Below are 19,484 nucleotides of genomic sequence, written 5' to 3' on the forward strand. Positions count from 1 at the left end.
GGATGTACAGTATATGCCTCTTTGTATGGACAGTATTACACCAATATGTCTCTATATGTTTATTTGTGGTTTTGCAATCTGGGAACCCACACTCAGTAAAAAAAGAAGAAAAAAACTCTGGGTGCACCAGCTCCTTTTTTTTTTATGTTAAACTGGAACTCGGGTTTGGCTCCTCCCCTTTCTTAGTCCACTTCCTCCCGGGTGCTTCTGTGTTTATTCCTACTAACAACAACATTACATGTTTCACCCGCCAAGACCGGGAAAGCATCTGTGAGCATTTGTGATTTTTGCATTGGCTATTCAAAAATAGCAGATTTACAAGCTCACGGCGACATTGTACAGTTGATCTGCAATAGTTTTTTTTTTTTTTTTTTTTTTAAGTCTGTGAAATTTTGAATACTTTTGATTTATTTAACTGAAATCTTTTTCAGGCACAAAACATTTTCAGATGGGGCTCTGCGGCCAAATATACATCAACGTGGGGGTCCTTGGCACGAAAGAGTTTGAGAACCACTGATTTAGTAGGCAATTGTAGAATCGGTCTCGGGTCTGAAAGGGACGGGTTAAGGCAGTATTGCTGCCAGATTCTGCTGTTAGCAGAATCTATATTGAGTGTATTCTGTCTGTGTGTGTGTGTGTATTAGGTGCTGCGGTCAGCTGCAGACTGGTCAGCTGGTATTAAATACCACGAGGAGTCCATACATAATGCGTACGTCCAGGTTATTGCCAAGAGCAAGCACTTCATCTACATAGAGGTAAATGACATGCAATATTATTACAACATAGCTTGATCAACTTGGTATTATTCTCGTGAATAATATGAGTAAAATAAAGTAATTTTTTCTTTGAATATCTAGAAAAGCACGCAGTAAGTTTTATGTATTGTTGTTGTTGTCACTATTAACAATAGTATAGGATTAATTCCAAAACTCTCTTCCTTCGGTGGATTTCTTTCTAACTGACTGTCCATTGTTCCAATATTAGAAACGCATCTATCACACCTAAGATAGAGATAGCGAGATGTATGTCCAATGTCCATGCCAGCAGTTTTGCGACTGTCTGTCTGCCACTGTCATTTTAAGTCACTGTCATTTGAATCAACATAAAACTGAACAACAACACCGTGAGAGAAAGCGTTTTGAACGCAACACCATGCATCCTGTTTTTGCTTGTGCTCCGCTTGCCTCAGAACCAGTTCTTCATTAGCTGTGCTGAAAAGGGGATCGTCTACAACAAGATAGGTGACGCCATCATCGAGAGGATCCTCAGAGCACACAAGTAGGCTACTTCCCTTTTGTCTACAACCATGTGTTTGTATCAGTGATTCTCTACGCCTTTTTAATTTCCACAGACCCCCCATTTGATAACTTAATGACTGTGTAAAAGCTACAAATGGATGGAGATTGAGAATTCTCTCTTTGATGTGATGGACAAACTGCACTCAGAACTCATCTGTTATCATATGTTTTTGTGGTTAATGTAGTTGTGTAGCTTTTATCAAGCTATTCAGCTTCTTGAAAGCTACATCATTCTTAAAGTAGTGAAGCTACTACCCACAAGCTTCTCAGAAATGTATTGAAGCTAGCAGCGTACTTATAGCGAAGCTTGTGTGTGTGTGTGTGTGTGTGTGTGTGTGTGTGTGTGTGTGTGTGTGTGTGTGTGTGTGTGTGTGTGTGTGTGTGTGTGTGTGTGTGTGTGTGTGTGTGTGTGTGTGTGTGTGTGTGTGTGTGTGTGTGTGTGTGTGTGTGTGTGTGTGTGTGTGTGTGTGTGTGTGTGTGTGTGTGTGTGAAAGGGAGGGAACAAAATGGAGATAATGAGAGCGTGAGAACTGTTGCTACACAGTGCTGTTGGTTTGTCTCACTGTGTGTGTGTGTGTGTGTAGGGAAGGTAAGAAGTACCGTGTGTATGTCGTAACCCCCCTGCTGCCTGGGTTCGAGGGCGACATCACCACAGGAGGCGGCAATGCCCTCCAGGCCGTCATGCACTTCAACTACAGGTTAGAAACATGACAAGTACCTTTTTTTTTTTTCAACAATATGTTTATTTATTTTTTTCTTTTACACAAAATATATCAACATTATAATACAATACAAAGAAAACAGAAAACAAAAATGGACATTTACAAATTCACTGCCAGAACTTTTTTTTTTTTGCGTTTGACAAACTGCCAGAGATTTTTCATTGAAAAAAAAAAGTACTCAGGAGCCGAGATACAAAATGTTTAAGTTTTAAGTTAACAAGGAAGTGGATGGTAGTCTAGATCTTCAAAAAATCATATCTCCTTGGTCTTTGGGTTAAAAAATAAAAAAATAAATAAGAAGAAAAAAATAAGATTTTTTTTTTTTTTTGAAAAAATTAAAAGTCGTTTTAGTCGTTCTTGGCAGGGAATGAGTTAAATCATACAAAACAATCGTTGAGATGACAAAAAACAAAAACAAAAGAAAAACATACATAGGCATCAACACTACTCCTCTCCAGATTCTTCCATTAAATGTGGCAGATTATTGTTTTCTATGAGGACCTTTTTATTTAAAGGTGGAAGTAAATTATTAATATTTTTGTCTTTCTATTATTTGATCATCTTTTCAATTCTTTCTTTTCAATGATATTCTACTGTACTTTGTTTCCCCCTCTTCTCATTCTCATGGGTCATTATTTAGCTCCAGTTGATTTATAAATCTCCTCTCTCCCACCAGAACCATGTGCAGAGGAGAATACTCCATCATCACCCAGCTGAAGAGGGAGAGTAAGTTCCGTCCGCTGTCCTATTTTTTTCTGATCACTTCATACTCTGGTCTGTGTGTCCTCTTGTCTTCTTGTCCTGATGGAGCATACGTGGATTCAAGTTCTTCTTGTGGAAGCTTGTTGCTCAATGTTTCGTCATGAGCCGCAATGTGTCGTGAAAGCTCTCAATCCGTCTGCGCTTGTAGCTCGAGAGCTTGTAGATAGGATATTTTCGGTTATTATTTTAAGATTTCAGCATTTGAGATGGTCAAACTAGCTAATTACGTTCAGAAGCATCTTCCATAGAACCCTAATGGTCTGGGATATTTCATAAAAGCAAAGGTTAAAGCTTCAACCTGTGCTTTCTTCACCTGGTTGGCAGTATATAGAACATCTGTTTCTGACTAATAAAAGTATTAAATCAAGCAGGAACAATATTACTGAAACATCATTGAGTGTGCGGGAGCTCCTTTCACGGTTTCACAAATCGCGCATTACGACTGAAAAATATTTTATTTTTCTTTAATCCATGAGCATAGCTCTCATTCACTCCCTGTCTGCTCACCCATGCCTGTGAGCAAAGAGTGCTCTTCTTACCTTGCCTGTTAGTCGGTTAGTCTGTTATTTGTGCTTTGTCGTATAACGGTGGCGCTCAATGGATGATCTACAAGCTCACAATGCGAATCGACTATTTTTGGCGATTTGCTATTTTTGTCGCATCGCAACATGACGTGATCTTGCAGATCTGCCTTTTCTGGCGAGCAACACCATCGTATGATATAGTATGAATTAAGCATTACTCATTAGTACATTTCATCTGCTTCCTCATTATTTGCGCTCTTATGAGAACTGGAAATAACTGGTTTACGAGTTGCATTTGTTGCCTGTCCCTTAGGTCCAAAATGAAACCCTCTCCTCTCCCTCTCTTTCAGTGGATGACCACTGGATGAACTACATCTCGTTCGCTGGGTTGAGGACCCATGCCGAGTTGGAGGGACGGCTGGTCACAGAGCTTATCTATGTTCACAGCAAGATGCTCATCGCTGACGACAACACGGTCATCATCGGTGGGTCTCTCTTTCTCACTCACGTTGGGACTGTATCACTGCAATCAGTGGAAAGTAACTAAGTACATTTACTCAAGTACTGTACTTGAGTGCAATTTTGAGGTATTTTTTACTTTACTTGAGTATTTTCAATTTTCAATACTTTTACTTCTAATCCACTACATCTCAGATGCAAATGTTTTACTTTTACTCCACTACAATATGAAAACTTTAGTTACTTTGCAGATACATACGTTATTATAGAACATACATTAACCACTTTAGCCCTATTTTATACAGAGGCTATTTGAAAATAGCTGATCTAAAAGCTCACAACGCAGACGCGTTGTGAGCTTGTAGATCTGCTATTTTCAAACATTTCAGTACTATTACTTTTGGTACTTTAAAGGTAGGGTAAGTGATTTGCGTTGGTTAAAATAATTGTTAAATAGCTCTATATTCTGATAGTACTCATTGCTATAGAGTGTTTGTTCAGTATTAGGAGTCTCCTTGTCTCTCCACCTCTTTATTAAACAGAAAATGCATTTTCGTTTCAGTTTCATTTCCAATTTTATCCAACCAGGACAGAGAACTCAATCAGGATACAGATTAAACAAGTGAAATTGGAAGTGATGACACTAAGAAATGAGCATGCAACATTGGAACTGGAACACTATACAAATTAAGCTTAAAAATGGGCACTTTCTCCTGATTGGCTGATATTTTGACACCTACCGAAAAATGTATTTTCTGTTTATTAAAGAGCTGGAGAGACAGGTAGACTCCTGTTACTGAACAAACACTCTATAGCAATGATTACTATCAGAATATAGTATTTTAACCTTTTAACAAAATACTTTTTGTTTTAACCAAAAAATATCACTTGCCCTACCTTTAAGTATATTTTGATGCCAATACTTTTGTACTTTTACTCTCTGCACCCCAAGCATCATGCCGGTCTCTCTTGATTTCTCTCTCTGAATTTATTGAATGTCACATAAAAATGTTAACTGTTTGAACTGTTGTCTTGTAACACAGCCCCATTGTGCCCTCTGCTGGCCAATCTATGACATAAGTCATATATGACGTCAGTCTGTCTCTGTTTTTGGGCAACTTTGAGTCAAATCTGACATCCATTGACTTCCAGTATAAAATGGAAGTTTTAAAAAGTACAATATTTCCAAAAGTATAAAACATATATTTTGGTGGAAACTCTTCCTTGGCTGACTGGCAACCGTGCAGAAGTATTTATGGAGATTTGCCTCGGATTAGCCCCTTGATGAATCGAATACATAGGACCTCAATGGAAACAAGCCCTTAGGGCTTTCTGTATGATCCTTTTAACATTATTTGTATAACTATAGATCTTTTTTTCAAACTGTTTATAAAGTATTCAATCAGACAGACAGACAGACAGACAGACGCACATTTGATTTATTTGATGAGCAAGACGATGATCTCCTTCATGCATACATCCTTCATGCTCTGTGTTCCAGGCTCTGCCAACATCAATGACAGGAGCATGCTGGGTAAGCGTGACAGTGAGGTGGCTGTGATCGTGGAGGACTCGCAGACCGTTTCCTCGGTGATGGACGGTGAGGAGTATCAGGCCGGACCCTATGCACTGCAGCTACGCCTCGAGGCCTTCAGGTGTGTGAGAGTGTGTGTGTGTCACAGAGCCCAATGCGTTCACCACTTAACCCATTAAGACCTGAGGCGATTCTTTAAAAAAAATCTAAATCCTAACAGTTTTTGGAAAAAAATCTAAAACATTTTTTTTTCACGATTTTTCAAAAATAGCAGATCTACAAGCTCATAGCGCGGCACTCGGTGCCGCGCTATGAGCTTGTATATCTGCTATTTTTGAATAGCCAAAGACATCTAAAGTGACACAGATGCGTTCCAGGTATTAATGGGTTAAAGCCTGGGAACATTTCATTGGCCAAAAATAGCCGATCGACGCCATTTTCAGCAAAGAGTTTTGGTGTAGAGGGGGGAAAAAAGAGAGGGCCGAGTATAGAGCCAACCCCAGTCAACTAACTATTAGTTTATTTTTTAAGTATAGAGCAAGGGGTCTTCAACAGGGGGGTCCGGGACCCCTAGGGGGTCCTCAGAGTTACTACAGGGAGGGCGTCCGCCAAATCTTTGTGTGATAGGATTTTTTTTTTTTTACATTAACCACTTGAACCCTATAGCACCCCTTTTCTGAGGAGAACTTTACCAAAAAATAGCCGATCTACAAGCTCACAACGCCTCACGCTGCGAGGCGTTGTGAGCTTGTAGATCGGCTATTTTTTGGCAAAGAGGTATAGGTGTAGAGGGAAAAAAGAGAAGACCAAGTAACAAAAAAGTTTAATCTGAAACACAAGTTTATACAATATACTGTAGAAGGGGTCCCTGCTTCATCTCTTTCTCATCTAGGGGGCCCTTGGCCTGAAAACGTTGAAGACCCCTGTGTAGAGGGTTTAAGTGGTTAACCCATTAAGACCTGAGGCGATTCTTTAAAATGTTTTCTAAATCCTAACAGTTTTTTGAAAAAAATATTTTAAAAAAAATTCACGATTTTTCAAAAATAGCAGATCTACAAGCTCGTAGCGCGGCACTCGGTGCCGCGCTATGAGCTTGTATATCTGCTATTTTTAAATAGCCAAAGAAATCTAAAATGAGGTCTAAATGGGTTAAAGGGGAAATAATACAATGTTCTATTGTGTTGCTACACCTGGTAATACGGTATATCATTAGGATATGTTGAACATTAGATTGAAGGTTATTTCCATGACGGACTCTTCGCCTGTGTGTACCTGGCAACTTGACGTCCAACTTCTTCCCCTTCTCTGCTATGAGGTCTCTCAATCTTTTAAAAAGGACCTCAGCAATCCATCTCCCAGAGGTCTAGCACAATGGAAAGGGGAACAACGACACGTTCTAGGTCGATACAGACAATAAGCCATTCTGACCTACTTACATACTAGCCCCTTTTAATACTCACTACTCCTGGGAGAACCTCGTAACATTTGGTACATGTGAACTAGAGGTTTTATATGGTCATCTCTGGGCAAACAAAGCTATTTCAAAATCCTGTCAGTAAATGAAAGATCTGTCTCTGTCTACTGTATAGTAAATGAAAGATCTGTCTGTGTCTATGCTGCATGTCACTCTCTCTTGCTCTCTGTTTATGTATCTACCTCCCACTCTCTGAACAGGACCATCTTGGGTGGCCACAATGATACCAGCATTGATGTCTCTGACCCAGTCAGTGATCGTTTCTACAAAGAGGTGTGGATGACCACGGCTGGACGCAACGCCACCATCTATGAGAAGGTGGGGCTAATATAATGTCCAATTAAACATCATGCTTCGCTGGTCTCAAATCTGTTGCTAATAAGGCTCGATTGAATTGAATTAAACAGCCACAATTTTTAAAAAGAGATATGCGTGTGCGTGTGTGTGTGTGCGTTAATGTTCCACTTCAGGTGTTCCGGTGTCTCCCATCCTCCCTGGTGCGGAACATGTCTGAACTAGAGCAGTACCAGTCCACGCCAGGCCTGGCCCAGTCCGACCCGGCCCGCGCCCAGGAAGAGTTGCGAAGGATCCGAGGCTTCCTGGTCCAGTTCCCTCTGGACTTCCTGTCTGAACAGAACCTCATGCCCTCCGTTGGAACCAAGGAGGCCATGGTCCCAACCGAACTCTGGACCTAAGGCACCAAAGAAAAACCTTAAACTGTTTCTCTCATTGTTATGGCATGGTGCCACAGTAAGTAATGCCATTTATATGTATATTGGATCCCATGTGTCTTCTGAAAGGATCTAAGACTGAAGCCCGGCTTAGAAATCGTTTTTGGATGCATTTAGCTACCAAGGATTGATGACTCTCCATTTGCTGCTACTGGGATTAAATACACACAGTAGTTTCAGGTCATTAAGAAAGCTCCTCAGCTGTGGGATGTTATTCAAATCATCTGAGACAAGACAAACAAAGTCAATGATCTGAGGACGAAGAACATGATTATTACTGCATGGCGACATGGCTCAAAATGTGGATGTGAAGGAACTTGAGGACTTAAAAGTGAACTGTTAACTGCATATGAACTTGGGGTTTTGGGAATCAAACTAAGCTGAATTTTTGCCAAAACAAATGTGGACTGCAGAGATTGTATAAGATGGAGTAAGGCCTTAGCATGGAATTAACTGCATTGCAGTCTTAGAGACCTTGGACCATAGTCTGGACCACAAGACATGTGTGAGCCTGCATCTTGTCGAGCAGGTTTGAGAAATTAGAAACTTACTTATCTGAATGTCTACATGAGCAGCAGCAAAAAGCAGAATACAGTAGGAGCTTTGCCTTATCCCCCAATGTAAAAACATGCATGTCAAACAAAGAGAATAGAAATCTGGCAAGGAAGAATCAATCACTTATATCCAGTTGTATCCAACCAACTAAATGACCAAGCTACTTTTACATTTAGCCATAGAGCAAACGCAGAAGTCAAGACATGTCGACAGGACAGATGACTGTTGATGGACACACTGACTAAAACCTGTGATCAATATGATGCCCGTAATGTCTGTCTGTAGACCACAAAACCACACACGCTTGGCCCCAATATCAGTGGCGTGCACAGACATTTTGAGGGGCAGGTGCTCAAGTAAATTATACTTTTTTTTGGTTTACTTGGTCTGCTCTTTTCCCTCTACACCTATACCTCTTTGCCAAAAATAGCCGATCTACAAGCCCACAACGCCTCGCAGCGCGAGGCGTTGTGAGCTTGTAGATCTGCTATTTTTGGCTAAAGTTCTCCTCAGAAAAGGGATGCTAGGTTTCGAGTGGTTATGGTAAAAAGAAAAATCATATCACACAAAGATTTGGTGGACCCCCTGTAGTAACTCTGAGGACCCCCTAGGGGCCCCCGGACCCCCTGTTGAAGACACCTGCTGTAAACTGAAAAAAAAAAAACTTGCGTGCTCTAGCACCACCTAGAGTCTATCTGTGCACGTCCCTGCCCAATATACTGCAGAATGAAGACTCTTAACTTTTAGTTGTTAGTGAAAGACGTCACAAAATGTGTACAGTGCTTGATGCGTGCGAGCGCGTAATGCATGCTTGTCCTCCAGTGTTGTGGTTGTTTGTACGTAGGCCTGTAGAACGGTGATACTGAAGTTTTTGACCCTGTTGTTTATGTATTACTTTACAACCGTGTTGGATATCAAAACCAGCTGTTTCACATGTGAGTGTGGCGAGTATTTTTTTGTGAAACAAATCGGTTGTCCTACTTGATTAACTGCATTCAAGGTTGCCATAATGCATCGACCAATCACATCTCTGAGCAAACAATCAGAGGAGCAGGCTGGTGTGCAGGTATTTGTATTGACAGTAGGTTAAGACTTGACCCATTAAGACCCTACGTGTCTCCTAAATCTCAACAGTATTCTGAAAAACACATGTTTCTATATCAGTGGTGCTCAATCTTTTTCATGTCAAGGACCCCCGAAATGACATGTATTTGGCCGCCGACCACCATCAAAATGTTTTGTTCCAGGGACCCTCAGAAGCAAAGATTTGAGTAAAAAAATGTTAGCTTTAAAAAATATATATATTCAAAGATTTGCACACATTTTCATGATTTTTCAAAAATAGCAGATCTACAAGCTCGTAGCGCGGCACTCGGTGCCGCGCTATGAGCTTGTATATCTGCTATTTTTGAATAGCCAAAGTGTAAAATAATGCTTTTTTAGCTCAAATCAAAAAATTACACAGATGGCGTTCCAGGTCTCAATGGGTTCTGCTTCATGAAGCATGTTATACTGCTGAGTTCAAGTTGAACCAAAGGGAACTGTTCTAAGCTGACCAAGGTACAACAACGAGAAAAAAAAGAGTCCATTGATGTACAGCGTAAGGAAGAGGGAATATGAAGTTTAATTTCTGAGACCAGCAATGCAAGGCCACATGTCAAATCTACAATGTTAAACCTTATTTATTCTTCATCGTACGACTGGATTGCTTCACGGAAAATGACGTTTTCAGTGATCAAAACGATCGTAGGCCTATGGCTAAATAGGAATTTAATCCTATGCATGGCATTCTAGGCTAGATCAGACAATCTTGCCTGCTGCTCAAAATGGAATAATGATTTTCTCCTCTTTCTCCAGCAGAGGGTGTTAGCTTCCTAAAAAAACAAAATCTACAGGTAGCAGACATGAGCTTTTGGATGGTCTATTTTCGGAGTGCAACACTGCCGTGTGCGAGTGCGACAAAGTATAAATGGAGCTTTAGTTGTTGTAAACCCGGGGTTCTCAACCCCAGACCCTACTGCCACTATAGATGTTAGAACCACATGTAAGGTAGTTCATTGCATACACCTGCTGTCTGTCCCAGGGCTAAATGAATCCCTGATACTATGGCCAGAGTTGAAAACAACTGCTGGTAGACATTGCTGCTGCACCTCTTAATGTTGTTCCTCTAGCGCTGTGGCTTTTTAATCGGGTGTTATTATTGTAAAAATGTATCTGCAAAATTAATTCGGGGGAAAAAAAGAATAACAAGGCTGTTTGAAAGGTACATTTTTGGGGAAGAGCTGTTGTGCCAATCTGTTTAATTGAATGTGAAAAGTCAGCACTACTCCATGGGTTTTTAGACAATATGACGTATTTTTTTACATGACAAGGCAGCAGACTACAGACACAGTTCAGCCCTAGACCATAATCATTGTTGAGTTGACCTGATTATCTGCCAGGGCAGCTGTTCCTTTATTTCATTGAGATTTATAAGGATTTAGTATCTGATACATGACAGGTTTATGGTTAAGCCAAAATGTTACCCGGTCTGGTCTGGCTTACCAATGATCTTTCCTCTTTTTCTTTTTGATCGCTGCTTTAAGCCCAGTCCACACCAGTGATTCGCAACGGTTGCAAGTGGCTGCAACAACTGCAACCACTTGCAACAGAATCCCCAAACTGTACCGTTATGCAACGGGTCAATTCAGACCACTGAATGGTCTGAACAGACCACTTGTAACTGGTGGACTGAGTGGGTTTCCCAAAGACACCAGGTATAATTACAGTTTTTCCCAGTAAAAATAAGTGTTTATTATATATTATTTTACTGCTATATACATATTGAGCAAAGAGGTATTCAGTGAATATGACTGAGTTCCACCAACGTAATGAAGCATAAAATAAAACGTACGATAATAAAATGCTTGTTGATGTCAGCATACAGTAGAGAACGGGGAAACGTTATTTTCAGATAAAAGCCACTCTTTCTCTCCCTCTTACTTCATGTCGAATGGCGTAGAACCAGGCAGCACGTTGCTTTTTTACTCTGAACCCCCCCCCCCCCCCACACACAATGTTCTGTATTCTGAACCTGCTGTGTAGGCAGGCCTGTTGCACATCAATTTAATTTCAGATATCCTTCAATGTTTTTGTTTGTTTTATACTTATTGTAACTTATACTGTACATTCGTACTCCTCTGTGTCCTACTGTATGACGTCCCTCATTTAATTTTGTTATGTATTATCAGTTATTTAAGCCTACAAAGGTCTGATTGTGTTCTGTAACTCTGCTTCCATTACTCCAGTGCTTCCCCACATTACCAATCCTTTCTGGTCAGAGGTTTCTTTACTCCTTGTAATCTGTGCGTAACATCACTCTCTGTTCATGCGTTACCTTTTTGTACGGTTCCGTCGGTGTGTGTGTTTTTTTTGTAAACTGTTCATTTAATCACCAGTGTAACCCATAATTTAAATTGTTAATAAATTAAATAATGTTTAGATCTTAAGGTTTCTTTTCTGCAAAGATTGCAGATGACAGCGGTTGAACATGGGGCACTCGTTCTACTTGGGCTTTGTTCGTGTAAAACAAGGCCTTTACAGCTCTCTGGCGTGCCGTGTATAGTGTGCAGTGGTGTAAAGTAACTAAGTATATTTACTCAAGTACTGTACTTAAGTACAATTTTGAGGTACTTTTACTTTACTGGAGTATTTTCAATTGTCTATACTTTTACTTCTACTCCACTACATCTACGTTGTGAGCTTGTAGATCTGCTATTTTCAAATATTTAGTACTTTTACTTTTGATACTTTAAGTACATTTTGATGCCAATACTTTTGTACTTTTACTCAAGTAAATTTTGAATTCTGGACTTTTACTTGTAACAGAGTATTTTTATATTGTAGTGTTGGTACTTTTACTTAAGTAAAGAATTTGAGTACTTTTTCCACCACTGATATGGCACGTAATGACGTGGACACATTCGGAGGCTCCCAGTATAGCCAGTTTGTGTTAATGTCGTAGATCACTGGTTCTCAACTGGTAGGCGGTGACCCAAAAGTTGACTGTGACATGACAAACTAAGGTTTGGGTCCAAAAAAAGCCATTGATCTACTGCTAACAGAATGTATAGTACTTTTATTTATGTTTTTAACCGTATTTGCCCAGGGGAGGTTGCCTGAGCATGAGTGCTCTTTTTCAGCAACACTGCTTCACGATCACGACAAATCACACAAACCTGTGAACAGCCTAGTCTTACTCTTATACTATTGGCCACTGAGCAGCTCCACTGGATCCGTTTGGAGGGTTTAGTGCCTTGATCAAGGGCACTTCAGCAGTGTTGGGGGAGGGGTAAAAGTGTTGGCCATTCACTTCCGAACCGCGATTTATTTCCTGCCGGTCAGGGGGATCGAATCGGGAACCTTTCGGTCTCAAACGTGCTCCTCTATCTTTAAGTAATCTAGGTACAACAGGGTTTCTCATTCAGTTGGTCAGGACCCAAGAGTGGGTTGGTGGGAATGATTAAATACAAAATGAATAGTCAGGAACAACTTTGATATAGATCCCGTTATTATAATTACACTTAATAATATCTTGTCTTGGCTTTAAACCAGATGCAAACCACTGGGTTATACTTCAATTATGAGTAGACATAATTGCATAGCGTCGTAGTCGAGTGAAAACCTGTAGGCTACTGTAGGCCTATATCCAAAACTGTAACTTCAGGAAATTAACCTAACCACAGACCTAAACACTAATCACCAGACAACCTGGTGACACTATTTTGGGCATCTCATTATAGCCCTAATTTTAGATCTATAAGCTCAAAATGCAACGTCCTGTAGCTCAGATATTTTTGGTATGATATTGTCAGGGCTGATGATGGCTACAGAATCTACAAGGCATTCCTTTATGAATTCCCCCTCAGCGAATGGCTCGTTGCGTTTCATGTTCTTGTGTAGTAACTTGTATAACTAATGACTGCATTTAGTACTTCTCTGGAAAGAGCGCAGACAGGTTTGTTCACCTGTGTGAGGGGAGGGGGGTTAAATCACTGGAACATTATGGCCCGGATCCTGCCCACGTCATTATGTTATTCCATTACTACGTGTACAGTATAAGGACGTAGCCTACAAAACCTGTCAACTGGCAGAGAGGCAATTGAGTAACATGGCAAAAAGTATAAGAACATGTCAACCCGAGGAGAAGGAAAGTTAATCAGAATTACTGTCAAAATTGTATAAAAATCAAGGACTCTTCACCAAGTTCCATGTGACAAATGACTAGTCTAGTCAGGACTAGACTAGTATAAATACAAGTTACTACACAAGATCATGAAACACAACGAGCCATTCGCTGAGGGGGAATTCATAAAGGAATGCCTTGTAGATTCTGTAGCCATCATCAGCCCTGACAAGGAGACCTCTGAGTACTCAACTTGTCCCTCTCCAACAAATATCATACCAAAAATATCTGGCAGAGTTGTGTCCACACACACATTTCCATGTGACGCGTGGATGTTCACATACAGCTTACTGGTGGTGTTGGCTTGTGAATTAGTTCTTGTCGGCAAGTGCCACAGTTGTGCGATGGCGTATGAATTAAGGCGGTTACGCACCGGCGAATATACGCAAAATTCGGACTCGTTCCGAATAATTAAAAGACGCTTTTTTTTCGCTCTGCGAAACTGGTGTGGAAGCTTGCATTGACTTTATAAGGTTTAAAAAAAAAACGTATTATTCGCATGAAAAAAATCGCCCCGGTGTGGGACCTTTAAAGGGTCTACACCATGAAAATCACTTTTTTCTTGTTTTTTTGTATTTTTTGGGGTCCCCAGTGTCTCTTGTACCCTCTCTTGTCTCTTTTTTAATTCAGCCATTCAGTCATTCCTTCTCATTTCATGGATTTCCAGAATGGGCGTGTCTGAACAGGCGATCTCAGAATGGCAATGTTTATGATGTCATAAACATTTTTGATGGCAAACCCAATGTTAAATGAAAAGTGCCCGAATCGCTCCGAAACTTTTTCTACCCCCCCTAAGTGGGGGTCTACGAACAAATACTTCGGGCTCGGATTTTGGCTCCGCCCCCCGGAAGTGGGTGAAACAGGCACCTCAAACACTTGGTGGAATTGTTCAAAAATGTTCAAAGTGTTTTTTTTTCGATTTTGTATTTTTCTTAGATGCTTCTTTTTATGCAGAATTTTTCCATCTTTTTTTTTTTTTTTTTTTTATTAACAGAATTTTTTATTAACAGAATTGCTCAGTAGCCCCCCCCTGCCCAAGAGGACGTTTTGGTATTGCAGCTGAAAGTGCTGTATAAGCCAGAGACAATTGACTTGGGATGAGTATATCTGAGTGATGATTTAGGCTCAAACCGTTTGAAAAAGGTTTGAGGGACATACACCATATGATATTAAATATCAAATATATTTTTTAAATTCATGGTGTAGATCCTTTAAGCCTTTAAGCTTTAATATACCATACATACAGAACCTGGCTCTGGTTTCCATCCATTAAACACAGCAACACCGCTATGCTAACACTTTTCATGCCTAATTTATGCTCCATCGTACGATGGTGTCGCACCCCGGAATTAGCCGATCTTTGGCCATTTCTGTCTCCGTCGTATCGTATGACGGGAGTACAAATCGGGCTTCATGGTGAACACTAGTAATTGTGAGCAATTCATTTAATAGATGGTAGTAGCCAGTAAATAATGTTTTGCACTGTGTCTGTATTTATTTTCAGCAAGTAGGGGAAAAAAAGCCTTGGCTCGTAACGCCAAGGCTTTAATTTCAGTCTACGGACTCACTGGCTCTTCTGTTCACATAGACACACACACATGCACATACACACCAGTCTCCACCATGTGGGAGAGAGAACCGGTGGACACTGTAAGGCCGTGAGTTCCATGTTTTGGTACTTCCTGCTCCATAACCATCGCAAATGTGGATGGACTGTGTATTTAATTAATAAGCCATTGTTGATGTAATGTTCAGTTTTGATGTAATTTGATGATTTGTATTGCTGTGCCACTGTGTGGCGTTATGGGGGGGGGGGTGAAAGGTTTAAATTATCACAAGAGTGTGTGTGCATATGTGTGTATTTAAACACAATGATGACATCATCAGCAGTACAGAGATCCTCTAGAGGACTGATCTGAGGCCAGCCAACTGACAATCATATGACTTTGAGAGGCATCTCTTATTTGCTGCTGTTGACGGACATGCACACGCACACACTCTGATGGAGACAAGTCCATCCAGACATTTCTAAAGTAGAACGTTTGAAGAAGATGGTGCGTCTTCTATCTGGCTAGGCAATGTTCCCTATAGGGTTGACTCGCTCAGCACTGGGGAGAGGAGAGAAGCCATGACAGTGTCGACCCCCAGCCAGAGGCGCGTTATTATGGATCCCACCGCAGCTCCAGGCAAACCCCGCTGTGATTGGTCAGTAGTCGCTGTGATTGACAGTTCTCGTTTTTGCAACTATGCCTAAACCTAACCTTAACCCTAACCTCAGTAAAACTATGCCTAAACCTAACCCTAACCCTAACCTCAGTAAACTATGCCCTAACCCTAACCTCAGTAAAACTATGCCTACCAGGGAGCCAATCAGACAGGTAAGACGGGTCTATATCCTGGAGCGTAGGTGGGATCCATAATCACGCGCCAGAGGCACTCTGGACAAAGTTATAGGACTTTTATTTTGAAACATGTCTCTAGGGAGGCAAACATTTCCAGCGACGGGGGATAGACTTTTACTTTGATGTACTTCCCCCTTGCAGGGTAGACTTCAGTAGGTTCAGGTGTGTTATTGTATTGGCATGGCGTTTTCTTCTTTCTTTCATTCGTTAATTCTTTCTTTCTTTCTTTCTTTCTTTCTTTCTCTCTTTTGTTCTTTTATTTCTTAATTTCTTTTCTCTATACTTACCATCTGTTTTTTTTGCTTCTCTTCTTTCCCACTTTTTTTTCTTTGCTTTTCTTTGAACCCGAGATGAAAATAAAAGTGTTTTCAGGAAGACAATTCTCATTGGGAGTCCTTGATTGGTTACACACACACACACACACACACACACACACACACACACACACACACACACACACACACACACGTTAAGTATAAATCAGGCATTAAATATTTTTTTAGTCCTTGTGAGGACCATTGTCCTCATTTCATGGATTTCCAGAATGGGCGTGTCTGAACAGGCGATCTCAGAATGGCAATGTTTATGATGTCATAAACATTTTTGATGGCAAACCCAATGTTAAATGAAAAGTGCCCGAATCGCTCCGAAACTTTTTCTACCCCCCCTAAGTGGGGGTCTACGAACAAATACTTCGGGCTCGGATTTTGGCTCCGCCCCCCGGAAGTGGGTGAAACAGGCACCTCAAACACTTGGTGGAATTGTTCAAAAATGTTCAAAGTGTTTTTTTTTCGATTTTGTATTTTTCTTAGATGCTTCTTTTTATGCAGAATTTTTCCATCTTTTTTTTTTTTTTTTTTTTATTAACAGAATTTTTTATTAACAGAATTGCTCAGTAGCCCCCCCCTGCCCAAGAGGACGTTTTGGTATTGCAGCTGAAAGTGCTGTATAAGCCAGAGACAATTGACTTGGGATGAGTATATCTGAGTGATGATTTAGGCTCAAACCGTTTGAAAAAGGTTTGAGGGACATACACCATATGATATTAAATATCAAATATATTTTTTAAATTCATGGTGTAGATCCTTTAAGCCTTTAAGCTTTAATATACCATACATACAGAACCTGGCTCTGGTTTCCATCCATTAAACACAGCAACACCGCTATGCTAACACTTTTCATGCCTAATTTATGCTCCATCGTACAATGGTGTCGCACCCCGGAATTAGCCGATCTTTGGCCATTTCTGTCTCCGTCGTATCGTATGACGGGAGTACAAATCGGGCTTCATGGTGAACACTAGTAATTGTGAGCAATTCATTTAATAGATGGTAGTAGCCAGTAAATAATGTTTTGCACTGTGTCTGTATTTATTTTCAGCAAGTAGGGGAAAAAAAGCCTTGGCTCGTAACGCCAAGGCTTTAATTTCAGTCTACGGACTCACTGGCTCTTCTGTTCACATAGACACACACACATGCACATACACACCAGTCTCCACCATGTGGGAGAGAGAACCGGTGGACACTGTAAGGCCGTGAGTTCCATGTTTTGGTACTTCCTGCTCCATAACCATCGCAAATGTGGATGGACTGTGTATTTAATTAATAAGCCATTGTTGATGTAATGTTCAGTTTTGATGTAATTTGATGATTTGTATTGCTGTGCCACTGTGTGGCGTTATGGGGGGGGGGGGTGAAAGGTTTAAATTATCACAAGAGTGTGTGTGCATATGTGTGTATTTAAACACAATGATGACATCATCAGCAGTACAGAGATCCTCTAGAGGACTGATCTGAGGCCAGCCAACTGACAATCATATGACTTTGAGAGGCATCTCTTATTTGCTGCTGTTGACGGACATGCACACGCACACACTCTGATGGAGACAAGTCCATCCAGACATTTCTAAAGTAGAACGTTTGAAGAAGATGGTGCGTCTTCTATCTGGCTAGGCAATGTTCCCTATAGGGTTGACTCGCTCAGCACTGGGGAGAGGAGAGAAGCCATGACAGTGTCGACCCCCAGCCAGAGGCGCGTTATTATGGATCCCACCGCAGCTCCAGGCAAACCCCGCTGTGATTGGTCAGTAGTCGCTGTGATTGACAGTTCTCGTTTTTGCAACTATGCCTAAACCTAACCTTAACCCTAACCTCAGTAAAACTATGCCTAAACCTAACCCTAACCCTAACCTCAGTAAACTATGCCCTAACCCTAACCTCAGTAAAACTATGCCTACCAGGGAGCCAATCAGACAGGTAAGACGGGTCTATATCCTGGAGCGTAGGTGGGATCCATAATCACGCGCCAGAGGCACTCTGGACAAAGTTATAGGACTTTTATTTTGAAACATGTCTCTAGGGAGGCAAACATTTCCAGCGACGGGGGATAGACTTTTACTTTGATGTACTTCCCCCTTGCAGGGTAGACTTCAGTAGGTTCAGGTGTGTTATTGTATTGGCATGGCGTTTTCTTCTTTCTTTCATTCGTTAATTCTTTCTTTCTTTCTTTCTTTCTTTCTTTCTCTCTTTTGTTCTTTTATTTCTTAATTTCTTTTCTCTATACTTACCATCTGTTTTTTTTGCTTCTCTTCTTTCCCACTTTTTTTTCTTTGCTTTTCTTTGAACCCGAGATGAAAATAAAAGTGTTTTCAGGAAGACAATTCTCATTGGGAGTCCTTGATTGGTTACACACACACACACACACACACACACACACACACACACACACACACACACACACACACACACACACACACACACACACACACACACACACACACACACACACACACACACGTTAAGTATAAATCAGGCATTAAATATTTTTTTAGTCCTTGTGAGGACCATTGTCCAAACAATGTCTACTTCTCAAATTCTACTACTTGTGGGGACATTTCTCCCTCACTAGTAGATTAAAAGTACACACACATATGTTAATGTGTTTGTTTAGTTGCCTGGGTTCCCTGTCATCATTACATACTGTCCTCCGTTCTCTACACTGGCTCCCCGTAGCGGCTCGCATCCAGTTTAAGACCCTGGTGCTAGCCTATAGTAGCCTGGTTCCAGACGAATCTGCCAATGCAAAAAAAAAAAATCCCTTGGCAGATTAGGTCTGGCCCCTCTCAATAGAGATTCCATTTCTCTCCCTCCGAAGTTGTGAGGGACCAATCAGGGCCCAGTATGCAAATATGGGGCGGGTTTATCACCAGAGGCATTTCTTTTATTCGCCCCTCGGAAATGCAGCTTCCACACAGAGATTCCAGACTAATATCTACACAGTGATATTAGTCTGGCCATGCCAGGCTAAGCCTATAGGGCAGTGAAAGGTACAGCTCCTTCTTACCTCCAGGCTATGGTCGAGGCTTACACCCCTGCCCGACCACTTCGGTCTGCCGCCTCGGGGCGACTGGTTGCCTCGTCGCTCAGTGGTCCTTCTGGACGATCTATACGGTCACAGCTTTTCTCTGTTCTGGCCCCACAGTGGTGGAATGAACTCCCCACTGATGTCAGCAGAGTGACTGCCCATCTTTCGCCGCAGGCTGAAAACCCACCTCTTCAGGAAACACTACTCTGACCTAGAGCCTTGTATTAGAGAGTTGCGCCAATGAGGGGGCAGAAAGAAACGGCGTCGGTCACGTGGTTCATGTAACTGGAAATAGTGACAAGGAGCCGTCGACTTCAATGCATTCCATGATTTGTGTTGAGTTGGCGTAACTCTCTAATGGCACTGCTCTGACCCTTCCTCTTAGCCTTGCCTACTTGTTGTCATTTAGTTGTACGAGCTCTTGTTATATTGGATC

At 41.2% G+C, this 19,484-nt stretch overlaps 1 protein-coding gene across 3 annotated transcripts in view; it reads left to right on the plus strand.

Moving 5' to 3' along the window:
- The window catches only part of pld1a (phospholipase D1a), a 132,041-nt gene that overhangs the window by 53,405 nt on the left and 59,152 nt on the right, over positions 1–19,484 (plus strand). The window contains exons 19-27 of one of the 3 annotated variants that reach the window (XR_013932174.1): positions 645–755; positions 1,190–1,278; positions 1,883–1,996; positions 2,697–2,746; positions 3,657–3,791; positions 5,267–5,420; positions 6,974–7,091; positions 7,244–8,383; positions 8,785–11,539. Coding sequence is in view for 1 of the 3 variants with exons in the window: in XM_080414879.1 (XP_080271005.1) it covers positions 645–755; positions 1,190–1,278; positions 1,883–1,996; positions 2,697–2,746; positions 3,657–3,791; positions 5,267–5,420; positions 6,974–7,091; positions 7,244–7,468 (996 nt within the window). In the remaining 2 variants the exon portion in view is untranslated. Of the gene's footprint in view, positions 1–644; positions 756–1,189; positions 1,279–1,882; positions 1,997–2,696; positions 2,747–3,656; positions 3,792–5,266; positions 5,421–6,973; positions 7,092–7,243; positions 11,540–19,484 lie in introns of those variants that run through there. The other 2 variants (XR_013932173.1, XM_080414879.1) reach the window with 2 other exon arrangements.

The sequence above is a fragment of the Gymnoscopelus braueri genome (assembly GCF_963280865.1).
Source record: "Gymnoscopelus braueri genome assembly, chromosome: 19".
Classification (NCBI taxonomy): Eukaryota; Metazoa; Chordata; class Actinopteri; order Myctophiformes; family Myctophidae; genus Gymnoscopelus; species Gymnoscopelus braueri.